This window comes from Clytia hemisphaerica, unplaced genomic scaffold, assembly GCF_902728285.1.
Source record: "Clytia hemisphaerica strain Z4C2 unplaced genomic scaffold, Clytia hemisphaerica genome assembly, whole genome shotgun sequence".
NCBI lineage: Eukaryota > Metazoa > Cnidaria > Hydrozoa > Leptothecata > Clytiidae > Clytia > Clytia hemisphaerica.
Window position 1 is genome coordinate 142138 of NW_027103912.1, and position 26823 is coordinate 168960.

The 26823-nt window shown below is 35.1% G+C and overlaps 2 protein-coding genes across 2 annotated transcripts; one reads left to right on the top strand and one right to left on the bottom strand.

The window, feature by feature from the left end:
• Positions 1-1080: 1080 nt before the first annotated feature.
• LOC136809261 (adenosine 5'-monophosphoramidase HINT1-like) lies at positions 1081-9617 on the top strand. The gene is made up of 3 exons (XM_067065777.1): positions 1081-1246; positions 8717-8951; positions 9357-9617. Exons 1-3 carry the CDS (start codon positions 1097-1099, stop codon positions 9515-9517), a joined length of 546 nt encoding a protein of 181 aa, XP_066921878.1. The 5' UTR covers positions 1081-1096; the 3' UTR covers positions 9518-9617.
• A 10943-nt stretch (positions 9618-20560) lies between these two features.
• LOC136809277 (uncharacterized) lies at positions 20561-23929 on the bottom strand. The gene is made up of 3 exons (XM_067065795.1): positions 23923-23929; positions 22407-22800; positions 20561-21635 (listed from the first exon to the last, which is right to left on the bottom strand). The coding sequence occupies exons 1-3, from the start codon at positions 23927-23929 to the stop codon at positions 20561-20563; spliced, it is 1476 nt and encodes a 491-aa protein (XP_066921896.1).
• Between the last annotated feature and the right edge of the window lie 2894 nt (positions 23930-26823).

Consider the following 26823-nt stretch of genomic DNA (forward strand, 5'->3'; position numbering starts at 1 on the left):
TAACGACTTGATGTGTATTTTGAAGGGACGGATAGCATGGCATTTTCGATAAGAGCTTTGAGGGCTTTCCACATGTCATTAACAGGGGATTCAGAGTTGTAAGTAGTGGTAAACTCAGCAATTTCAGCAGAGATTTGATCTTTGATGGACCCAATGTTTGCTCTGTTCCACATGAAGATTTTGTGTTTGCTAGGTTTGGATCGAATAGGATGACATACCATGTCAAGAAGAACAGCTGTTTCGTGGTCACTGAAACCTGGGTGAGGGGCTATTCTGCTGACAAAAGTTGGTCGATTTGTTGCGATGATGTCAAGAGTGTTTTCCTGACGTGTAGGGAACTTGACTAGCTGCTCTAAGCCACAATCGTCAAAAGTCTCGAGGAAGCCTTCGCTGATGTTCTTTTTGTAATTATTGCTAACAATAGTGTTATTGTTCCAGTCTATATCTGGAAGATTTGTATCACCACCAAACCAATGTGGAGAGTTTTTGAATGTGCTATTCAGATCTTTGATTTCATTACAAATGTTGGTAGCTACAAGAAGCTACCTAAGATGCTTATTCTTAGATGCATCAAAGACATCAGGTCCTTTATTTTAAGGAAAATATATATTTGTAGCAAAGCCATAAACAGAGAAAAGCAACATGTTTATTATGAGGTGTAATTTTGAGTCAATCTAATCACTGTTGAAACCTCAACCTGAAATAACAATATTTAATAGAAGTTTCAAATTACTAACCATTTTAAAGATGACAGAATCCCGGGACAGAATCTTTCACGTGGCGTAGCTGTAACTGTTCCTTTTCAAGTTGAATATGTGTGCAACGCACATGTTAAATATAATTTAGCGCGCATTTTTCTAAGTGTAATCGCTTTGGCGACCATTTATTTTTCGCGCGAAAAAAGAGAGAGCATAGCAAACAAAGGGTGCCGCCCATTTCAAAAATTACCGAAAAAAACGTGGGTTCTTTTGAAAACTTATATGCCTTTGTTACTTTTGAACAAAAATCTTATGAAATTATAAAGATTTTCAAATTAAATTCCAAAAAGTGTTGTTATTCTTGTCATGAAAATTTGCCAAGAAGTCTGGGGTTAAGAATGGGCGGTTATCGGGTGTTGGCTATCACTTTCGTTTTCATTTTCACGATGCTAATTCTTCGAATCGTTCCTTCCATCCAGAGACTTTTGCCAACCGCTTTCAAGAATCTTTCAGTGTCAGCATTCACTGGTACAAGAGCTATGTCAGCTGTAAGTATATTTTCCATTCTCTTTCTACATCACAGGCAGACTTTTGATAGCTTCTTCTTTCCTCTCTGGGAATAAAATTGGTGAGAAAATCAACATAAAAAGGGGTTGCGGAACGAGCGTTCTGTTTTCGCAAAGCGAAGAAATTTCAAAATGTATAAGAAATCGACGACTCCATTATCAATACAGAATTTAAAAAACAAACTAATAAGACCTTTACATTTTACCAAGAATTTATTGTCATGAGTCATAACAATAATGTCAAAGAAGAGGGTCGTGGCTTCTTCGTAAAGACGAAAGACAGATCTGGATTTATTTCGTACTTTCCAGTCTCTTGTTCGTAGTTTTTCTGACTTTCTGGTTCTTTGTGAGTTATTTACTTTTACTATGTTTTCTAACTTACTGAGTAACTTACCGACAGATCGCCACGGGTGGGATTCGAACCCACTAAATGCAAAGTTCCGATGTTTTGAAACCCAATGCCTTATCCACTGCGCCACGGATTCATGCCGATAGAGCGTTTCTGACGGCTATTTATATTGTACAAACTGCAGACCAGACTGTATTAAGAGAAAATCACAAAAGAGTGCTTGTTTCAAGCTCCAACCCTAACCCTCACGTGCGTTTGCGTAGGGTAAAATGGCGAAATGCGAAAATCGAATTTGGCAAAAAAAAATTGAAAAATGACCCTACAAGATTTGACTATATCTTTTTATTCCATGAAGAGATTACTTTCAAATAAAAAATGTATTAACAATGAATGGGTAAGCTTTCTAGAAATCCAAAACTAAATTGCATAGCTTTTACCAAAAAATAGCACTTTAGGATCAGAAAGGGTCAAAAACCAGCTTTTTCCAATTTTCTTCGAGTTACAGGAATTAATTCCTTGTTTGTTTTGATCTGAAATTTTCAGTAGGGGTGGCCATCATGGTTCCCTTGCTCATATCAGGGGGGCCCGAGACGGGGGTAAGAGAATTAAAGTTTCTAAGTAAAATCTTAATTATCACCCAAAAAAGTGCCTTTTTTATGTCCATATCTTTTAAATAGATTGTCCCAGCCTTATCCCTCTTTCAGTAAAGCTTCCTATACCTTTTGTCCTTCAGAAAAACCAAAAATATTGGCCTTAATTGCTTGCTTTCAGTTCCTGTAGCCAGGAGTGTGACCCCCTGTATTTCTATTTGTGACCCCCTGTATTTCGCGCGGGTTTTTTAATAGAGATGTCACATGACTCAAATCCCGCAGTCTTATTGGACTAGAGAAAGCGAAAGTGAAATCGCGCGATCTGATTGGATGAAAAAAGACCGCGGGAGCTGGAAACGAATGGAATTCTCTAGAGTTCTCATTCGGAAACAAAATGGCGGCGAGAAAAGCACGTCTTTTGCTTTGGACGAAAGGTTGTAAATTCTGGTTGATTTTAAGGTTTTATCTTATCTTATCTCATTTACTTTAATTTGTAGAGGCTTCTTCAATGTTTAGGGAAGGTAAGTCTGTAAAAGTTATTTGTTTTTCGGCGGAAAAAAGTGTTTAAAAAAGCATTTTTTGTGCTCAAGGTTTATTTTTCTTCGCAAATTTTTGTCTTCAATCTTAAATAGATGAACGTGTATTTGGCTGATGCTTATGATTTTTTCATAGAACATAGTAAAACTATTCAGGAACTTAGACCTTTTTACAGAATTTCAAAAAATCTGTTAGTTCTGGAGATATATTGAAAAGTTTAGACATGGGTAGTTTGCGTTCGTGTTTCGCGTTCCCAAACCAAACGCACGTGCCCTAACTGATAATAACCAAATTCCTAGCCAATCTGATACGTAACCACACCCAAACCACACCCATTCCCAACCCTACCAGGTCGCCTGCAGGTCCTGACACTATTCCCGCATGCCGGATCCGAAAAATAGGTACATGTCTTTCGCCTTTACGAAGAAGCCTTCACCAAAGAAGAGGATGTTGGAAAAATTAAAAGACAGATAAAAAAGTCATTTGTACTCGATTTTGTAATACTTTTGTAGTAGTTTCAAAAAATCTTCCTGGAAAAAGTATAAAGATATCTGCTCAAGACAACTGTTCACAAGGTAAAATAAAAAAACTAAAAAAACTAAAACTGTAAAGAGTAACATCGTATAGACTTAATAACATAGGGGGATTACAGTGGTATTTAAAAGGGTAACACAGTATTTCATACAGAGCTTTTAAACTGAAAATAATTTGATGAGTTTTAAAAGATCCTTCTAGAATTTTTCAACAAACGTATCCTGTGAAAAAGACCATTTCAATCATGAAGTCATTAAAACAATAACACATTGATGTGTAGTTTTAGTATTAATGTAGTCTTTTTCGTCATTGTTTTGATTCTGTAGTTTTAAAATATTACAGTAAATGTAACATTGTATTATGGACTTTTTGATAGTTTAGGATGTCATAACTAAAAGTGGTAAAGAATAAAATCTATTTTTACAAAAATATCACTAATTTATAATTCACTACTAGTTTTCATACATTCATGCAATCAAAAAAGCAAATCATACAATAACTTCAAACCCCTTGAAACATTCCAATATTATAAGGCAGCGATCACGAACCTCTCCATGCATTTTATTTTGCCAGTAACATGTTCAAGAATTTTGAGAAAATGCTGTGAAAGAGCATAATTGGAAATTATTTAAAGTGTTTGAATTGAATAATGACCACCAGCAGCAGTGAATTCGAAATTTTCTACTACTGACTTAAAAAGATTAAAAATAAGATGGAAGTGTATTTTCTGATTGCTGCCTTAACATGTAAAAGTTAATGTCATTAAGCATCACATGTCACACACAAAACATCCCATCAGCCCATGTACCACCAAAACATTCACAATTTGTCCCCCTTCTTGTGTTGCATTATATTATACGTAGCTACATAATATTAATATTGAATCTTGATGGGAATCTGGTAATGTTTGCGTTTGCTTGATCTCAAACTACAACAAAGTCTTTCTTATGTCGTGTTGAATAATAGACCTTATTTGAGTTTTTGATTTTTCTAAAAAAGCGATGTGTATTAAAATAGAATTCCCTTGAGGAGTTGCTAAGAGATATTATTTGTAATACACTCGAAACAATCCCACAATGCATCGCTTTTTTAGAAAAGTCAAAAACTCTGATAAAAGGTCCATTAAAAAATAATGTGTCTGTTCTTCGCAGCATACCTCCTCAACAAATGTTACTGACCACAATCACCCAATATTCGATGACGTATGTATGATCTTTTTCGTAAAAGCGTTTACGCGTTTACTCAAATACGTTGAACCGTGTATTGACAACATGACAAAAAAATCATTGTTCGGCTGAATGTAAAGTTTAACCATGACATGACGTTTCCAATAGAATTATAAAGTTTAAATGTTAAAATATTTCGAAATCCAAATGTTGCTTTTAAGTCTGACTTGACTGTTGCAGATATTTGGTTTGATCTCAAGCCATAAAAATAGTTTTCGATGAGATCAATTGATGTAATAGGAATGGTTACTCCAATCAATTGTCACAAAAATGTGCCATGCAGTATGGATGCCACAAGGTAAACAACCATCTGTCAAACCATTTATCGAAAATTAAAGTTGACAACAAAAAAAAACAGCCACACACATTATTGTCACATTAGCAAGTGGATGATAGGACAGCTCTCCTCTCCCAGAGGAAGTGGCAAAAAAACCTCAAGAATGATACTCGAGTAAAATTTCTAATAAGTGTGAACAGCAGCAACGTCATTTTACAAGCAAAAGATGCCTTCCAGTTTAAAAAATCAGCAGAATCCTGCCTTGACAAAAATCGCCATCTTTGTTTTGCAAGTGTGCAAAAGTGAAAGTAGCAGCAACGACACAAAAACAAACATCTCGCACTTGATTGGATAGTCAAACTCGATATAATTTTAGAAACACTTTTATTTTATAAAATAAAGAAAAGTCTACTTTGCTCGGTGTTTTTTCGTGAGCCAAATCGGTAGCATTTCTCGAACATATACAAATTTACGTCCCGCGTACGCAGATCTTGCCAAAGGATGCGGAACGCGCGTTTGAGCGCGCTGCGCGCTCAAACGCACGTTCCGCAAATAACTTGGAAAAACTTTTGTGAAAGTTTGCTACCGTCGGCGTTGTGAAGTCGGGTAACTTGCATCAGTGAAGAGAAACTTGCATAGCCATCAAATGACTGACAAATTAAAGCAGCAAAATTTCAAAATAAATGAACTACACAGCTTTGCTTGCAGCTCTAGTTTACCATTTTTGTTTTGATTTAAATTGATTTAACTTTGTATTTTAATGACCCTTTGCCTTTAATGACCAAACTGATTGATGCAATTTATTTATTACCCGATCTCACGGTACAGTTTATAGTAGTGGTTGTATGTTTGAAAAGTGAACCCTGTCAGATACCGTAGGATCGTCTAATGTCGACATGCGTCTTCTAATTTCGAAATAGCTGTAGGCTGGTCTTCAAAACTAAAAATCAAACATAAACAAATACATACCAAAGTTATCAATCCATCACTAAATTGTACTCGCTCTATCACGTAACAGATTGTTAATATAATATGAGAAATGTGAAGTGTTATTATATTACTTATATTTGAAAAGAAAACTTTATCGATGTAGTAATCACTAAAAAACTAATTAGCATGCTTTCAACGAAGATGCCCAAATCACAACAACATTTTGCACGCACGGAAGTTTTTAGTAGACCTTTTTACCATGAACCGAAAATAATTAAAAGAACCCGGTTTCCTTATATGAATTTGAAAAGGGACCGGGTGTGCTAGCTGCGGCACCTAGAAGTTTAACGCGGCCTCTTAGCGCCTAGAGCGCGTGCTTGCAATAAACAATAAGGACAGGGAAACCAGGTCGACTAAGCGCGCGAATTATTTCTATCACGTGACTTGAAGCGTAATAAAGTTGTAAAATTTTAATGATGAAGACAAGAGAAAGTTACGAGGAAATTTGCATGCGTTTCGTGTGTTGTGTGAAACTGCTTATAATTTGGCTGTTTTTTTTTATTGAAAGGATTGCAATGTTTACTGAACTTCTAGTTTAATGGATGAACTTGTTCGATAAGAATGATACCAAGAATTTCATTCAAGGTTTGTTTTGATTATTTTACAGATCCGGTGTCAAAATCAGAAGACGCATGTCGATATTAGATGATCCTACGGTATGAATTTTAGGCAAAATTGGAACCTTGTTAGAACGAAAAATTGAAAGTTTTTCCCATCATTTTGGCCTTTACAAGTTTTACAGAACATTCTCGGGTCATGGGCCAGAATATTGAAACATTGTTTTGGCCTGAACAGTGATGTTTTTGGAGGCAAAAATCCAAAATTTTCTGGTCCAAACCTGGCACGAACACGCCCCCTGTGATCTGATGCCTGAACATGCATAGCCAAGTTCTAAGCTAATTAAAGATGTATACTATTAGCTTATTTACAAACAAACTTAATAAAAACATGCTCGCCTTTCATGGCGTCCTCCAGCTTTTTGGTCCCCCCTAATATGAGCTAAAATCCCCCATCTGGCCTTCCCCCCCACCTGTCTTTAAAATTCGTGTTTCCCCCAATTGGGAAATCCCCCTAGCCGTATTGTATAAGGGTTGCGAAGTGATGATCCAGACTCGCCTCAATTCGCAAGCTACTGTAGCAAAAAAAAGACTCTCAAAATCCCTAGAAAGACAGGCTCATAAGCCTGAATGCCCAAACACACCAGGAAGGTCTGTATTTATCCTATTGCTCCCCCCACTAGGTAGAGGACTGAATATACCCCCTATTCGCCTTTCTCCCCCCATCAAGCTTGAAATTTTCACTTCCCCCTGGCACCAAAATCTGATTCCCCCCCCCCCATCTTCCTGGGGGGGATGATCCCATGGCCTTTGCAGAAGACTTTTCGTATTTGCCATACCTTGAATTTAATTATGATTCCCAACACCTTTTTTAGAGCTACTGTCGTTTTGTACAAGTTTCCCATTTCCGCCATTCGCACTAAGATTCCTTTTTAATTTTCTAGGGGAAAAAGACCAGGACTCCGGGTAGTTGAAAAATAAGCTTGGTAAAGTTATGCAGTTTCATGAGTAAACACAAAATTTTCTGTACCTTTAGAAAAAAACCCTTTCCAATCTCATGCCTGTTATCCCTGAAAAATAGCAGAAAAATTCTGGGAAAAGTGATACAAGAATCTTAGTGCCAAGAATCTTAGTGTCAAAATGGGAAACTTATAAAAAACAGCGTTAGGTATAGGAAAGGTAGAATCACTGATACGCATATTTTGTTGTTCTCCACTGTTGGTCTCTGGGAGGTAAACAAACTTGTTTTTGCTTGCGTTTCCATAGGGAAAGTCGGGGTTTTAAGCTTTTCTTAAGTTCTGTCTAGCAGAATCCTCTCAAGTTTCTATGATATTACAGACTTTTCATCTACCGTTTTCCAGACCATTTAAAAAGAACAACAAATAACTATTAAAAAGCAACAAAAAGAACAACAGACCCCAACCCTAACCCTAACTATCAAAGAACAATATATTTTGCCGTCCCAAACGTGACCTTGGTCAGTGACTACCACCCCTAGATACATGCATGTGTATAAGTCTTTATTTGGGTGAGCTGGAAATTAGATTAACCAACTTTTCACCACCCTGAAAATTTGTTCCCAAAAATATGTCAGCATCAACAGTTAGAAGCTGAAAAACCAATTTTCTCCAAACCTGTTGGAGGCAAAAACACATTTATTTACCTCCCAAACAATTTGATACATAATGATGGAGTGCGCATTTTCCTGGGCCATTTCTGAGAATTTGAATTACAGTATGGGATGGTATATTGAAACTAGATTTCACCCTCAAAGAAAAAAGGTCATCAACCCAATTTTAGGAAAGAAGACTACGTTTTTCAGCCAAAGTGTCAAATTGTGATGTTCAATTTTTTTAAATTTAGTCCAGCGGCTGTTAAAGTTAAAAGGTTTTAAAAAATGCAAAAAGTCATTTTTCAAAAGTTAAAAAAAAACATGCGTAAAATTGATATTGATTTTTAAAAAAAGTTATGATTGATTCGTAACTAATTTTTCAATAGAATTACAGATAGTGCTTCGATTCATCAGGCCTTGATAACACACTAAATAAAAATAATCATGCACATGGATAAATGGATCAGAGATTGAGGTCTTGAAAAATTGACACCCAAATCCGCGAAATCCGAGAAATTTAATCCCTACAAAAGTTCATTAAGTACTAAATTTGTTATTTAAGTGTAATATACTTTTTGATAATTATGAAGGTGATTTATTTAGCCTTTCAGTCACACTTGTGTTAGACGACAAAAAGCTAATAAAATAGTATGGTTTAGATTGATGTAGTGGTAATTTTTTATGATTAGCACCCAAATGCTGTCAAATATGTTTTGTAATTGATAGTAAAACAATCTTTCTAATAGATTTCTACCTATATGGAAACTCATTTTCCCATAGAAATCTCAAGCAGACTTGGTAGCTGAGGCGAAAGCAAAATATGGAGATTTGGTTGCTGAGAATATTTTCACTAAAATCTTGAACAAAGAGATTCCTGCCAAGCTGATTTACGAAGATGACAAATGTGTTGCATTCAATGATGTCAACCCGCAAGCACCAACACATTTCCTTGTTATTCCACGTTTCCCAATACCAAGACTTCAAGATGTTAAAGAAGATGACAAAGCTTTGTTAGGTACACATTTTTTATAAGAACAAACTATATACTTTCTTTTGCCCTTTTTATTTTGATATTTATTTTTAGGGGGAGAACAATTTTGTATGAAATTGAGCCTAACAAATAATAATATAAGAACAAACTATATAAGAGCCAAAAGTTATGAACATTCGAAGGCTTCAAAAACTTTGTGTAAAAAACGTGTATTTGATCATAGGCTAATGATTAAGTCAACCTTTGAGCACTTTAATCGGAGGCTGGTTTTGTTTTGAGAAGTCGTTTGAAAGAAAGTAGGACTAAATTTGAATTTGAATACTCTTAGTAAGTAAATACTCTACAGTGCTTCCGAAAAAAAAAGTTGGAACACATTTTGTATGAAGTAATTTAAATTTTTAATCTTTTCTTACATTTTAATGATTTTAGGTCACTTGATGTTCGTTGCTAACAAAGTAGCTGGGGAGCAAGGCTTACACGAGAAAGGATATCGTATGGTAGTCAACAATGGAGAGCAAGGCTGCCAGTCTGTGATCCACATCCATCTTCACGTTATCGGTGGACGCCAACTCACCTGGCCACCAGGCTAACAATAAGCACTTATTTATATGGTATAAATATTTCATTTTTTTTGTAATACAACCTTACATTTTTATAAATTCAGAAATATTGCAGATTCTCTTCTAGCAATTATTGTTTGCTTTTGATTCATTCTGTCGAATATTTGGTTCTTTAAATGTTCTTATGTCTTGCTTTTAAGATTTTAAATTGTCTAAAATTTGAATCCTTTTCAACTCAAGTACCTGATTAAAAACACTTCACCTTGACCTAAAACCCTTTTTTAAAGGGACATAAAAGTAGTAAAATGTAAACATTGCGCGAACCACGTGTCATTACAGAGAACAATTAAAATCACGTGTCCAAAACAAACTTGTAAAACAATTTAAAAATCAAAATTAGCCATATTTGGTTTGATTTTTTATTTTGACATGTGACATTTGTTTTGATTTTGTATGCTGCATACAGTTTGTTTACAAATTTCGCAAGTACTGTTGTGTCCCTTTAATGTGGGAATTACTATGTTCTTATATTGACTTTAGTGTAGGAGTGTGACTTATAAAAACAACAATATCATTTCAACAGAGGGGGGAGTCTAAGATTGCTTCAGTTTGCAATTTTTTCTTAGAATTCGTAATCAAAACGTTGCATAAAACAACAGGTACATTGTAATCATTAAATGAATCATTTTAAAAACTTAAAGATAGTCAGTAATTCAACTGCTGTTATTCCAAAATGAACACAAAAGTCTATCCAGAATGTTCTCTCGACAGATCACAATTTGATCAGGTTGTCGTATATATTTTTTCGTTGGGACTTTTTATCCCGAATGGAAGATCTAAAATTTTCGCGTGGATTGAAGTTTTGCCCATTTTTTTATTTTTCTGGGACTCTGGCCAAAATTCTGAAATCATGCCGATATACTTTAAAAGTCAGAAAATTCAAGGCCTCTTTCCTAACGCTAAATTTATCGAAGTGAGTCTTATGTTGTTCTGTTTATACTTTTCAATTCGTAGAAAAGACGTTCTTGAATTTTTTCTAAAATCCATTTTCTTTTACACTGGAGTTGTTTTTAAGTCTCATCTAGTACAGTATAAAGGTCTTCTATATATTAATAGCCGTAGTCTGTATGTGTGTTTGTTTTTTGTGTGTCACTTTCGTTTTCGCAAGCAATGTTTTGTTCTTTTAAAAGATGACTTTTGCTTCTTGCTCCACAAATGTGTTAAATCAGATTCGCGCCGTTTTATAAAGACTTTGTTTTGATTGATAGATTAGACTTTTTCTTTTTTTTTATTTCTTTTCTTTTGTTTTATGTTTTCGAATGTAATTAACGACCTTATTTGATTTGAGACATTCGAATTCTTTTCAAAACAAAAGAAAATCTTTTAAACAGAATCTGTTAAAGAAAAGAACAAATATAAAATAAAACATAAGAATCACAAGACAAGTTTGTTAGAACAACAGCAACATTCAAAATACATTCAAAAGGCGGTAAAAACTAGAGTTCTTTCTTCCTAAAAAGGGACCTTTAAACATCTATGTCGATAATTATTTTGCTGTAAATCTAAGTCATTGTTGAATTTGAAAAGTTATCGAAGTTATGACGAAGTTATTTTATAAAAAGCACCATAAAATTGCTGCCTTCCGGGGGGACTATGGTTGCGAGCTGACTTTCGGCCCTGCCCCTTGGACCCTTAGCAGAATAAAGAGGAGAAGAAACAAGGGAAATTGTGTGAATTTTAATTCACTTTTTGGGACTAATTTCACCAAATTTCTATCTTTCTGGGGGAAAAAAGTTGAAATTTTCCTATTTTTCCTATTCTTAGTGGGACTGAAGTTTGATTTTCCGATTTTTCAAACTGCCATGTTTCAAAAAAGGCACCTTTAAGGCCGGCACATACCCATACCCTTCTCTTGCCTAAGTACCCCCCCCCCCCCCGGGCTGCCTTTTTTCGACGAATCGCGTGTCATGTCTATTATTTCACTCCGCTTATCTTGACATCAAAGTTTTCCTAAACATCAAGAACTACGGCAAATATAACGCGAGCGAAGCGAGAAAAAAAATCTAATTGCAGAGCCGTCTCGGACGTCGCTGGTCGCCGGTATGGTGTAATTTGGGAATGGCGCCCTTTCTGCTTTCTGATCATTTTGGCCACAAAAATCTTTTTCAAAATATGGTTAAAAGATACGTCACCCGGGAGGGATAGAGTCAAACTTTGAAGAGAATTCTCCCCTTTAATTTTGATTTCATCGTGTTTAAGGGGTGTTTAAGCCACCTTCCCAACATCCAAAGGACTTTATATGCGTTCAGCAAACAGCTAAACCGGCGTGCGACGCCGGGTACCGGCTAGTATATGATAATACGATAACAGCTCCGTAATAATTTTAATTTTAATAAACTATACTAAATTATCTCCTTCAGTTTTTCTTATCATACCCTACTTTTTTTTTAATTTAGTCGTTTACACTTTTTTTATAAGAACAAACTATATAAGAAGATAAGGCTTCGATGGCCAAAATATTAGAACACTTTTAGAACATTTTAAGGCATCGTGGACTCTAAAAATAACCAATTTTTAAAGAAAATGGACAAAAATGCTCACAAAGTGGTGTAAATAAGAACATGTTAAGAACATTTTTAGGCTTAAAACTTTGAACATCCTAAGGCTTTTAAAATTTCGGATGTTCTTATAAAAAAACGTGTATGATAATAGGGTAACTGCTACGTGATAATTTTAATTTGTATAAATCAACTGAATAATCTCCTTCAGTTTTTACTATCATATCCTACTATTTTTTAAATTTAGTCGTTTACACTTTTTTATAAGAACAAACTATATAAGAACATAAGGCTTCGATGGCCAAAATATTAAGAACAAATTAAGAACATTTTAAGGCTTTGCAGACTCTTAAACACCCTATTTCATAGGAAAATAGACAAAAATACTCAAAAGATAGCGAAAAAAAGAACACGTTGATAACATTTTTAGGGTTAAAACTCAAAAAGTTAAGAACATCCGAAGGCTTCAAAAATCTTGGATGTTCTTATAAAAAACGTGTAGCATGTATTTAAAAAAAGAGAGAAAGGGAGATGATGTAAATTGCAAAGGTGTATGAAAATCCCGGGGGGGTTACTTAGGTAAAATGGGTGCCGGGTATGTGCGAGCCATAAGGGTACCTTTTTTCATTCCTCAAAAGTCTCTCAAAGGGGTACAAATTCAAAAGTTAGTCTCTGAAAGGGTCCCAAAATCACGAAAATCAAAAATTTCTCTCTCAAAGGGTCACGATTTCCAAAAATTTTGAGCAAAATTTGGTGAAAATCAAACCAAAATTTGGAAAAAATGGACCAAAATTTAGGAAAAAGTCTCTCAAAGGGTCCCAAAATAACCAAAATTTTGTCTCTCAAAGGGTCGATTTTCGATTTTCGGCTCGGACATACCCGTCACCTCGCAAACCTAGTACCCCCCCCGGGATGAAAATTGGAAAAAAATTGAGACATTTTTATTTAATATTGTTCAATATCTTTGTCATAAATAATATCTGACGATAAAAACAAAAACGCAAGTATATTTTAAAGATGACAAAACGTTTTAAACTTGCTGCCAATAAAACATGTGACCGCTAAATACGTTTATATTTCTACGTAAATCTCTCTACATATGACTCGATAAATGTCATCGTTAATAGAGATTTTACTTTTTATAAGAAAATTGCTAAAATATATAAGAATATATCTCGTTTCGATATTTTACAGGAGTATATAATTTAAACTTGATGATGGATTATCTCTATCAAATATTTTAATGTTTTTCTTAAAATTATGTCATAAAAAATATCTGACTAAAATATCTTAAAATGTTCGGTTTATATTTTAGTTTTAACTTCACAGTGTATAAATAGTGTATCCGATTCATTTCTATTTCAAACATCAAAGTATGTTACTTAATGTGTTATTACTCACCCTCGAAAACCAGGGTCACATAGCCCACTGATGCTATTATGCTGATGGGCGCATTGACGTGGGACATGAGACCCTGGTCTACTCGACGGCTCGGCTATTGTTTAAAATCTGTGACGTCACGGAAATTTAGTGTACGAAAGAGGGATTGTTTCAATCATCGCTAGCCTGTATTTAGATCCCATAATTCTACTTGACACGCTGCGCGCTTGAATAGCTTGGGCAACCCATTGCAAGCAAAAGAAACTTTACCGTGCATTGTGAAAGATAATTATGAAATAGGTACTCATTCAAGCACCCCAGTCAACAAAACAACATAACAAGGTCAAGGAGACAGTCTGGAGGTTATGGCATCAAATATGCATATTTCTGAACTTTCTATGAGATTTTGATTATTTTATTCTGGAAGACATGGCACCTTCACTAGCGCCTACACTACAGGTATACAGAAATTTTTTTTTAAATCAAAATTTGAATGTAAAACATTTTTTCTCATCATACTTTTGTTTATTTTTTATTGATGAAACAAAAAGAAGGGTATTATATATAGTCACAGCCAGCAGGTCCCCAGGTCACAGATATTTTTGGAGAGACAGTTTATCTGAAGAAAATGTAGACACCTGTTAGGAAGGAGACAGGAATAGTTAATATAAAAGCTGTTGTTAGAAATGAGAATATTCAGTCAGTTTTGTAAAAGCCAGTGTGTGATGGAAAATGAAAGTGCTACACCAAGAAAGTTGTATGATATTGGTGAAAAGATTAATGGATGCAGACTATGTGGAGATGGAAAGCGGCAATTGCAACAAGTTTTATCAAAAAGTGGAAAATCAAAGCAACTATCTTCCAAGATTTTGGCTATTTCTGGAATAAGGATTCAAGAAACTGATGTTGTTACTACAATATGTCGAACCTGTGAGTCTTTCTTAGAAAAAGTTCAGACATTTAAGGGAAAATGCCAACAAACACAGGAAAAGTTTACAAAGTCAAAACGATGCTTCAGAGACTCTCCATCATCTTCAAAGCAAACAAAGAAAAAATTAAAATTTGACGATCCTCCTGCTGCTAACGAATCAAAAAATGTTGACGAAAATTTGGTACCATTGGGCTTTTTACTTGCTGCTCTTCAAAAACACGATAATTCCTCATCTGATCAAACATCCGAATTTATATTCAACTATTGTCCGAGCATCTTGCAACGCATCAAGGAGAAGATTGTATCTTCGATAAATCAGAAAGTGGGAACACTTTGCAAAAAAAACAGTGAGTCTGTTTTATTCAAGAAATCGTATGAAGATCTCACTCAATTGGACTTTGGAGCCATTTACAATGAAATGAAGACACATTTTCCATTTTTAACTACCATATTGCAAGTGATGGCTTCCAGTAAATCTGTGGATTTGAAAACATTGAAACCAAAACTGTCCTTGATTTACAGCATAGTATTGAGCTCACGTTGGAATCAATTGACATACCTGAAACGCATCATGACTGTTCTTGTCATAGAAGGTGGATGTAGTAAGAAGGTAATTTCATTTTTATTTTACCTGTTTTACGTTTCATATTAATAATAACCAGTGCCCTCTACTGCTCCATTGACAAATAACAGTTTGTTGATGCTTGAATAACAAGTCAGTAAAATTAGCATTTCTCGTTATATACATCCAAAATAGCTTAGGAGTCACAATTATTGGCCTGAAATTGAAGGTCTTCTATGGAGTTAATGATGACCATCTCAACATGGAAATTTTCACAGTTTGAGAAGAATTAAAACTTTCAAACAAAAACTTTTATTGACCTTGAGATCTGAAGCAGTAGATTTTGATCTAGATTCATCACCTCTAAATTAAACTGTCATATTTTTTTGTTGGGGAAAGCTATCTACTCTACTTTCTACATATATAAAGGAAATAGAAAATGGTAAAAAATAAATCCTCGCTAATTAGCTTCACTTACTTGTACAGGGATGTAATTTGATATTTTATTAAATGATTTAAGAAAATTATCAAAATTAGCAAGTTTTGTATATAATATTGCAGAATATTGTAATTTACTCAACCTCTCTTTTTGCTTTTGATTGAAACGCGCTGTCAACCTAATTGTTGAGGCTTTTTTGTTTACCATTTTCTATTTCCTTTTTTATGTCTAGTTTTTCAGTCTTTAAGAAAAGTGTGACTTAGAAAAATCTCAAATCATACTTATTTATCTTAGTTTCAAGGCCGCCTTGAGAAGCTTGGTATATGCTTATCTTACTCAAGCCGCAACAAAATCTTTAAGCTTTTGGGGGACCACTTCATGGACCGTTGTGTGGCAGCACTTCTCAAAGAGGCCACTCTACGTGGTACTGGTGACAACTGGGACATGAAGATTCTCTTATCTCACATGAGGAAAAATGCTCAAAATAAAGATTTACACTTGTTTGCATCAAATTTGATCGAAAGTCGTGTCTCCTTTAAGCATCTACCCAATGACAAGCCTATTGGTAAAATTGAGGATTTGGATATCAAGAAGTTATTGGTTAACAAGGACGAATATGACAGATACAATGAAACCAGTCAGATCCTGGTTCTTCGCATTCTCATTGAATTTCTCCCCAAGTTTTCAGTCTTCAAAAGTATATGCGATGAACACATCTCACACAAGTATTCAGAAGAAATGAGCAAAAAGTCCATGATTGCTTCACTTCCCATAATTGATGGTGATGAAAGGAAGTACCAAGATTGTGTTAAAATCTTACGTACTTATGAGAAGTGGATTTGGGAGCTAAACCAAAAAGCTGGTCTCGTCGATGAAATACCAGATATTGACACTCAAGAGCAGCTACATTCCAACAAAGCTGGCCCTGGTCAACCACATGCGCAAGTGGTCTTCTCAAAGGACGACCCAATGAAAGACCACAAGATTGTTTTCTCTGGAGACCAACTTACAAGAGTGCGTTTTTCTGGGGCAAAAGATCTGCTGAAAGGTAGTCATACCCCAACCGACAGGCTGGAACATTGCTCACCATTTAAACCTGTCATGTGGCATACCAAAGCGTCCCTCTTGCAATATTCATACAACCACCTTTATGACGCAGCATCAGTAAACGAATCTGGTACCTTGAAATATTTCAGGGAAAAGCTCAACCGAAAAAACGTAACAGCAGCAAAGGTTGTAGATAGCTACGAAGGATCTGAAGAATTGTTCATAAGTGTGGGAAAGTGTTACTTGGTTGTTGCAGCTATGGAATTCTTTGGCATGACAGACACCAATGACACTCCTGCTGATTTTCCTGAAAACCTTGACAAGGCAACAGATGAAGACAAACGAGCATATCTACTCCCCAAATTGGATGAGTTTGTAAAAACCTTTGTCTTACAGAGAAATTATGACAACGACCATGCAGATGATTTTGTTCAAAACTATGGGCTGATGACGATTTTTCTCACCATACTTATCCTTCAGATGAAAGACTCTGTCAAAGAAGGCAATGGTGATATGAATTTAATAAACCAAAAAATGCTTCTTGTTGTATTCCAGGCGTTCAATTCAAAATCAAAATATGCAATGGAGATGTTCACATCAATCGCACAAATAGAGTGTACTCTAACACCACGTTTGTCTGAAGAATTCAAATGGGGATTCACAGTTAATTGGCGTGGTGGAAAAGGAAATAACATTGAAGATGATCTCGCCCAAGAGATCTGCAATGGTTTGAGTAAAAAGATCGTCAAACGCATGGGAGCAAATAAGTCAATACACACGATTCAGAAAATTTCAAAAGCTACCAATGGTATCAGGGAAATGAAAGAGCATTATGATATTTCTATTGGCCTGAAACACGGTTCCTCATCGCACACAGTCAGAGATTCACTTGACGATGAAAAAGAAATCTTATCAGATTTAATCAAATTAACACCTTTTACCTATCGTAAACGACACTTCAACAGTTTTCCTGACATGAAAAGGATGCCTCATAAGTATTTGAACGTTTTACAGTTTCATTCATGGTTAGAAAGAAATAAACTGAATTGGTCGCATGCATATGATTCAGTAGATTTTGAGGAGTAAGTGTTTGTACTGATATTTTTGTTTCTCTGATGTTTGTAGCTAAGAATTGGTTTTTTGAAAATCTTATTGAGGTTTTTTTGATATTATCACTTCACTGTGTGTCCTTTTTTTCAATGTCAAAAGTTTTAAAAATTATTTTTGGACTACAGTTTTAACTGCATAGAAACTTTAATTCTTACTTGATTCAAATCTCTTCAATTTAATTTAGTTCAATTTAATTAATTTCAATTTGTGTCCTTCATTGAGGGTTCAAACAGTGGTAGTAGTATATTTTATTGTATACATTTTTATCTGCTAAGTTGTACAATATAGTATATAATGTATTGTATAGTCCATTATTACTCGTCAAAATGATATAAAAACAGTACAGATTTTATTGTTTTCCATATAGTGAAATTAGTCTGAAGTTCGATATTCAATCATTGCTCTTTATCAATTTTCCATTTCATTTTATTCACTTCAATTTCTTTTAGTTTGCAAATCTATTATCTCTTCATGTATGAATTTTTAACAAATTTGTATATGGATTGGTCAATAGAAATAAAAACTCTTTGGAATTGAAGATGGTAATAAACTAGCTACATAGTGTCAGCCGCCATCTTATGCTGGGGGAGCTAGTGATTTTCAAAAAGTTCCAAAAAGGGAGGAGCTGAATATTTTTGCCATTTTTGGCTGTTTGGAAGGATTTACCCCTCCCCAGCTAATTTTTTTGGATTTTTTTCTGGGGGGCTGTGACCTCTGAGGAGACAATGATATGTTCAATATTTCTGGAACAAACCTTCAATTTGAAAACATACACCTTATAACTATTTTCTTGTTGATCTTGGTGTAAAATGTCGTAGATACTAAACCCCGAAACGGGTGGGAAACTAGTGGAAACGAATGCAAACGGGTGGAAACGAGTGGTGAAACGAGTGGAAACGAATGAAAAACAACTGGAAACACATGAAAACGAGTGGAAACGAGTGCTAGGGGTTCATATCAAACTAATAAATTTTTTTCAAATGCCTCTTAAAACATTGTTAATAACAGAACGCTGCTTTGATAACAGAATGGAAGCAATTTTCTTTTCGGTAGTAAGTAAGCAGCTTATTTTCATTTGAAACCAAATCCAGTATTTCAGATACTTTTGTGTTTTGATGTTATATGTTTTAATGGTTGGATTTTTATGACAAAGAAACATGGTTGTTGCTGCAAAGCATATATTCTTGATGTATTTCCTTAGGCTGTGAATGATCACTGCAAAGTCTTTTTAATATAAGGGAAGGTTTTTTCCTGATAAGACTTGTCTGTACTGTGTTGCTTGCTTCCAATTTTTAAAACCTTCCTTTTATTTTTATCAAAGGGTGTACATAAACCTTCCTTTTCTGGGCGTCCTTTTGTGTATCTGGACCATTACATTGTATAAAGCCCTCGGAAAAGCCCTCCAATCGATCTGGTATAATTTTCGCACCACAATGAAAATTAACACCAGGAGAGTTTGTAAAAGGAAGATTTTAGCTTTTTGCATTCCAAACTATAACACTAACTACAGTGTTTGTTTACTTGCAGCGAGAGCCACCAATCTTGGCTTGTTTACGGTGTTTGTCAGGAAAGATGAAGTCTTGTAAGCGGTAAGTTTTTTAATATATTTTAGATCACATTTTTTATCCCAATCGAAATAAAGCTTTTCTCTAATTGGAATTCGTTTGGGAAAAAACACACAACAATTTGTGTGCCATAATATAGCATTTACTTCTCTGAAATAATAAAAAACTACCAGAGTTTGTTTGGCAATGGTTTGTTTCAATTTGAGTTAACTATTGAGGCAAGGTGAAGCGTGACGCTGCAGATCAAATCTGTGTTTTGACTGGACTCGCCAACCTTTATGATTATAAAGGTACAGTCTGTTTAATGCAACAATACTCAATTTGAAATTGAGTTTTTGCCACCAAATAACGGTGGTAAAAAAGTGCTTGAAAAATACCCTGAGACTACAGAGCTAAGATTATGGTAACTTATAAAATATTATATTACATAATTTCTAAAAGAAAAGGCTAAAACCTCCCCTCCCCTCCACTGCAACTAGGGATGGTAGGATTGTAAAATGTAGAGTAGAATTGGTTGGATCTAACTTCTTGATTTCCATTGCTGAGGAAGTAAAGGGATTGATTAATAAAAGAATTGAACTTTCTCAAATTCTCCAAGTAGGAACATGTTCAACCAGACCCAGACCGAAGTTTGCATTTAAAAAATGATGAAACATTTACTATAAAATTAACTGAAGAGAGATATGGGTGTGAAACCATCCACGCAAGGCTGACCCAAGCATGTCTTCCAAAAAGCTCTCTGGTACCTTTAGTTAAAAATAAGCGAAATGTTTCACCGTGAATAAGAAATATTTCTATAACCACAAAAAAGCAGTCTGCAAATCAAAAAATTCCACTAGAATTATGTAATCAAACGTCATGACTTTTAACTTAAATTATAAAGGGCCAATTCTGGAGGTGAAAACAGTTGCCTCTCATCTATGAAAGTAACAAAGAAAAAACAAAAGCATTTAGTACATAAAACACAATAATACGTATAGTAGGAAAAAATTAAATTCAGCAGTTACGTCATACTGAAACAAATTCAAGATCCAAATTTCTAAATTAAAGTTTTTACTAGCAAGTTTTCAAATGAAGAAAAATCTCGCAACTTTTGCAAGAAGAATTAAAGCTTCTACTGCATAATCCAAACTGTTAAAAAAATTTTGTCTAGACCTGTTGACTATAAAGGTTTTCTGACTTGTGATTTTAATATCAAAACATTTTGCTGCTGTTTCTGAAATTGAACAAAAATAGTCTCTCAATTCTGATAGACCGAATTTTTTTGTCATTTTTAGTCATTTTTAGCCTAAAGCTCAAAAAACTGATCAATAAAATGAGTTTTATAACATTCCTGAAATACTTTAAAAGTTCCAAAGTAAGAAAAGTTCGATTTCGACTAAAAAAAAAATCTCATATGATCGCAAAGTCTTTTTACACCAATATTATATACTAGAACAATCCATTTTCAAGGATTAAAAAACTGTTTTTTAATCAAGAGATCAAAGTTTAGGTGCATATTCTTCCACTAGATTGTATATTTTAAATCTGCATTGTTTATCAGAAATGTGCAAATCCAAAAGGTCGTTAGGTTCACTGACGTTATCAATGTGTGCAATAACTTTGTCTGCATCAACTGTGATTTCGTCTTCGCCAAAGTCAGTACGATCAATTTTATCTAGCCATTCCTTAATCAAACTATTTACTTTTTGCTTGAACTCCTCTACCTGTGCAGAGTCGATCGATTTACGTTTTACCAAGGTTAGTTCAAAATTTGAGTCATTTTCAGGATGACAAAAGCAACAGCACCTGCTTTGGTTTGAAATATTTTCTGAAAAATAGTTCATAAGTCTAGTACGAAGACAACCCTTTTCAGTACAATAGGCCCTCATGTCATCATTTAAATGAGTATTGGCAGCGATGTCAGACTTGTTAAAGAAAAGGGTTGCCCATGAGTTGCCCTTCGAACGTCCTGCCCTACCAAATTCTTGAACATATGACTCAATTGATGAAGGTGGACCGATATGGATGACATGGACAATGTCACGAGCATCTACACCCATCCCTAACGCAGTCGTGGCAAACAAGACCCTGATTCGTGAAGAATTAGACTTTATCTCTTCCAAAATCCCCTCCTTCATAAGCCCTGTAGATGGAGAATGGAACTGATTGAACAAACGGCTTTCAGGTGATATGACTCCACCTACATATTGTTTCTCACCAATTACTTTTTCAAAATGGGAATATGCTTTTCCACAAAATTGAAGTTGCATGTAGATAACGGTGATTGGGTATTGTTCTTGTTTTTTCAAGAGCTCCTTAGCAATTGGGTCTAAGATTGCCACAAGTCCTTGAAATCCCTCCTTTGTTGGTCTCCTTGTTTTCAATGAAAGGTAAATGTTGCTTCTGTTTGGATTTTCATAGACCGTTTTTAAGTTAGGACTCATGCAAAGATCATTGCTGAGCTTTTTGACATTGGATTTTGTGCAAGTTGCTGTCACAGCCACAAATGGTATGTCAGGAATCAATGTCTTTATGACAGCTAATTCTGAAAATTCTGTTCTGAAATCTCTGCCCCTGATTTGTGTAAGAAGTTGATGGAATGTAATACAGAGACTAAGTGTTATCATGTTTTTTTTTAAAACAATAATTTCATTACTATTATTATGTAAATAATGACATACAAAACGCTTCAACACTTCACAAAAAAACCTTTTCAAGCTCTACTCTTAGGTGCCAAATAAACGCCCCCCCCCCGCTTGTTAATTTTTCGATTTTTTTCTAACCCCCCGGACCTTATTAGGACCCCCCCGTTTATTAATTCTTGAAAAAATTCCCAGCTACAAAAAGGAAAATCCCTTGTTTTACTCTAAAAAGCCTAAATTTAGTCTATTTTGACCCTTTTTAGGGTTTTTAAAGGTCCATTTTCCAACCCCCCCTCGGTAATTAGGTTCCCCCTGTTTATTTAATTTGAAAAATTTTTCCAACCCCCCTATTTATTCGAACCCCCCCCGTTTATTTGGCACCTAAGAGTAAGTAAAAACTATACTTTGTAAAACCTATTCAAAGTTGTAGTCCTATTCTATTTATTGCCTTATATTATAAAATGAATTTCCCAGCTACCGTAATTTGGTCTAATCTCGACATCCGTCTTCTAATCTCGACACCCTTCTTTAGAGATAGGAATAATTTAAAAGTCGGAATTGGTGATTGAAAAAAGATTTATCCTCCCTTACCACTAAGCAAATAAAATAGCTTTGACCTTTTCTTAATTTTTCAGCTCTAGTAAAGGGTGTCAAATTTAGAGGAGGGATGTCGACATTAGACCAAGTTATGGTATAGACTTACCACATTTCCACAATGTGTGCCTCATCTATACAACATGCAACTATTCTTTCTTGGTATGACTTTGACTTGAGAAGTTCTCTACCTTTTTGACTTAACAAAGGCTCAGGATGAGCAAAAAGGATTGAGAATGAGGGTTCAGTAAATTCAATGGATAGTTTGATGACTTGATTTTCACCTTCAACTGGAAACAGCTTAGGGGCATTGTCAACACCGAAGTTTGTATGAAGATTGTTTGGCAAAGCAGCAGCTTTGACTCCTTTCTCATTGAGGAAAGCTAATTGATCTTTGACAATTGATGACAAGGGGGTGATAACCAACACAATATTTTTTTTTCCAGGAGTCTTTTCAGATAGCACAAATGGCAACATTTGGAATATCAGGGATTTGCCATACCCTGTTGGCAAAACAGCAAATACATTGAAACCATTCAAAATGTACTCCAAACACTGCACTTGTTTTGGTTTAAAGCATACATTATGAAATAAAGGAAAATCTTCCAGTGCCCTACCAATATGTTTAAAAATTGCAATATGATCAGCTTTGCTATTCATAATTGTTTCTTATAGATTAATATGATATACGGTTTCAACTAAATAGAAATTATTACTCATAATTTTTGTCCTTTACAGCTTTATATATATATTAAAATCAAGTGAATACAGTAGCCCTTTTGTTCTTCTGACCAGCTCTGCCCACAGTTTTATTACTCAACACTCAGCCCCCCTTAAGCTAGCCCCAAGTATATATTTAAAAAAAATGCAATCCCCAATCAAGCAAAAATGGTTTAGCCTCCCTCCCCTAAGCTCAGGGGGCTGCAGGGGGTGCATAGACCTTTTTTCAAAGAGGACGTCCTGTTGAATAATTATGTAGTCCAGCCATAAAAACAATGATAGAGCCATGCATAATTACTGTATCATGCATATTGTAATAATTATGCATGGTTTTATCATTGTTTTTCTGCTGGACTACATAATTATTCAACAGGGTGGCCTCTTTGAAGAAAGGTCTATTCTATGTGAAAGGTTTGATAACAACCGGTACCCAATGAGGTGATGAGCCAAGCCTGCTCGAATGTGAGTTATGTGATTGGAGAGAAAAAAAGATGGGGAGATTTTCCAGTCTGGAAATAAGGGCAATGTTACGCCGGAGCTGCGCCAACATAACTGGACAAAGTTGAAGGCAGCAGATCTCAAATCTCAAATCGAGATATCCGGTGCATAAGCCGCAATTTCCAGACTGGGAGATTTTATGGCACCGATTTTATCAAATTGGTCTGAACTGAATAACACTAAAACAAAGGCTTCAAAGAATTGCATCCACCTCTGTCTGAGCTAGATCTGAAAATAATCTGATCTGGCTGTAAAGGCAATGCTATAAAAGACAGAAAGAAAGGAAAGTTTCATCATAGTTTCGTACATACAGTCTAGGATTGTCAGTTCTGAGTCCTGATTTCCAGAAGTTGTAACCAGTTATTCTTAGATTTTTGCAAAAAAGACCTTTTTTTTAATATACATACCTTCCATTCCAATAGAAGAAACACATTATCTTTATCCAACACATAAACTCCCAAAATTATACCCTGTGTTTGTTGATATTTGAAGGGTTTTTTAAAGTATGGCTAAAAGATCGTTCACTGATTTTTCCAACCACTTTCACGCTCATTCGAAAATAGTTGAAATTCAACTATTTTTCAACTGAGTGTTCCAGGGGTCTACGTATTTTTCCTCTGTACGGTCCTTGGCTCTCTTGCGTCGTAAATACGTGGCCCCTGGGTCGAGGGTGGTTATTACTTTCTAACTATAACATCTTTTCATTGAGAGTATGTAATTACAAATTAATCGTTTCCTCGCCTTATGCAATTCGTGTCCTATCTATTGTTTTTAATATCAGAGATATTATATTGTACTCTTGCACTTCATTAATATTCTGGGTAGTTCAAGTCACGTGACTTATCTTTCTCGTTCATACTTCGACTTCAGTATAACTTCTCATCTTCATAATTTCGCCGTCAATATTTTTGCAGCCTTTCAAAATCCTTGTCGATTGTTTTCAGTTACAACTTTATTGTGTGCTCGAATCTCTTTTGTCTCAAAATGGTTTCTTTTCTAGTGTTTTGTATGGATGTTCTTCTACATCCTTCATTGAGAATCTAAACCAAATACATTTCGTGGTTTATCTCTCAAGAGATCTCTTAAACATCGCCTCTATCGCCTGTGTTAACACCTTCACTCAAACGGGACTCAACGCTTTCTTTATACTTGACTTGATTTTCCTTTTGGCGTTTCAAGGGCGGTTGGATCAGCAATCGAATACGCCCCACTTAATCTTTTCGTTTCCATTTCATCTCCCATAATTTGTAGACAAGCTGCCAACTCTCTTATCTTTCTCATCGAATTTGAAGATAAATTACGTCTAACTGATTGTCTCTTTTTCACTTTGGGTGAAGTGGTGGTGGTGGTTGTTTCACCGCTGGCGGTTGTGCCCTGTTCGGCGTCGCTTGATGATTCGTCTCCGCTGGCAGCTCTTTGTTCTGCGGCCTGTTGTTCCCGTTTCTTACTTTTATCACTCTTCTTGAATAAAAATCCCATATTGTATTAATTAAAATGTTATTTCTCGTTCAAATCTGTGTACAATCCTCTCCTGGTTAGCGTTGAACGTATACCCGATTTTGGTTTGAATTTCTCTTTGAAAATCTTTTACAAATGTACGAATTTGACTCTAGTACGTTAGCTGTACCAAGTTAATGATACAACAAACTCCTGTTCAAATTTTTAACTTTTTACAATTTTTATGTTCGGTCTATACCTTACTTCAACTTTCAATGAAATGATATCACATATTATACAACGCACTTTACATAATTCAATTTATATTATATCCACCATCCAAAAGAGAAAGAATGTTGAAACAATAAAGACAAAAACTAAACAAAACGGCACTTCATCATTTATGCTGACGTTGTCAAAATAATAGCACATGACGTCACAATAAAGCAATAGATTTAATTGGCTCGCTACACCTCTACATGATATATAAATAGATTTTCTTTCCTTCTTGAAATCAAACGCGCGGGAAAAATCTTGTTGATACGGTTTCCAATAGAGACGCGAGACATATAAGGTCATCTTTGTCGATCATCTAACATTCCGAGGGATTTAGGCTGTATAAACAAAGTTTCATGAACATTTTTTTTTGAGGTTTTTCTGAAAGGAATTTTTTCTCTTATAACGGTAGGTTCCTTTTAGTCGTTTTATTTATAAGAATTTTTTTGTTGTGAAGCAGTTTTCTTGGGATTGCTTTTGAAAAACGAACAAAATGTAAACTTGCGTCGATGTTTTAGAGTGATGGACCTTCCACTAATGAATTCGGAAATTAAAAAAGGAAGGATTGTCCGTTTATAAGATAGCCCGTGTTTCAATTTTAGAAGACTTGATTTGGCCTTTTTCTAATTTGGTACTTTTCAAAAATTGGAACCGGTAGAGTGGGTATTATTGTGAGCAAGTTTTAAACCATGATATAAACTTCCAATCTCTTCTAATAGCATTAGGTCGGTCGATAAACTCTTAGATTCAGTTTTAATTTTTTGTGTTTTCTTACAAAAAAGTTGAATTTAATAACTGTTAAACATGTTTTTGATTGAAATAATACAAAGTAGCTTTACAGTATTACTCATTCACGACCTCTCGGTGGTTTTTAAACTAACCTTTAAAAAACTGGCTAAACCTGCCTGAAATATAAACGGTCATTGGTAGGTTTGATGACAGGGCCGTTGAAAAAAAAGTACTCTTAGGTTCCAAATAAACGGCCCCCCCCCCCCGCTTGTTAATTTTTCGAAAATTTTCCAACCCCCCCCCCCGGACCTTATTAGGACCCCCCCCGTTTATTAATCTCTAAGAATGTTTTCAGCTGTCAAAGAGAAGGCCCCTTATTTTGCTCTAAATAGCCTGATTTTAGCCTATTTTCACCTTATTTTTGGGTTTCAGAAATACAATTTCCAACCCCCCCGGCAATTAGGTCCCCCCGTTTATTAAAATCTAGAAAATTTTCCAAAATTCTTTCTAGATTACTTTCAATATTGTCATAACGGAATTTTCCCTGTTGAGCTACAAAAAATAATTTACTCGTCATCACAAATCAAACGCAACCGCTTTTTATGCCTCAAGACTTGCCAAAGAAAACCTACACGAGTTGCCAATCACAATTAGGAGGAAGCCATTATTTCAATTACCGCAATTTTGGATTAAAAAAACGTCACTACCTAACCTGATAATACGAAAATTACATATCATAGTTGTAGTTGCATACCTCGGATGAAAATTGTTGGATTATTATTCGTAGACAGAATTTTAACCGACCATGGGGTAAGCTTTTGCTTAACTGGGAGAGGGGGGTAGCCTTAGAACTTTTGTAGCGTTGT

What these genes read in the sequence shown, in the direction of transcription:
- LOC136809277 (XM_067065795.1), bottom strand. An exon ending in GCACACATTGTGGAAATGTG is followed by an intron (nt 21,636 to 22,406) that starts GTAAGTCTATAC and finishes TACACAAATCAG; the next exon opens with GGGCAGAGATTTCAGAACAG.
- LOC136809261 (XM_067065777.1), top strand. Translation starts at nt 1,097, where the DNA reads ATGGGCGGTTATCGGGTGTTGGCTATCACTTTCGTTTTCATTTTCACG. An exon ending in GTACAAGAGCTATGTCAGCT is followed by an intron (nt 1,247 to 8,716) that starts GTAAGTATATTT and finishes ATTTTCCCATAG; the next exon opens with AAATCTCAAGCAGACTTGGT. An exon ending in AGATGACAAAGCTTTGTTAG is followed by an intron (nt 8,952 to 9,356) that starts GTACACATTTTT and finishes TAATGATTTTAG; the next exon opens with GTCACTTGATGTTCGTTGCT.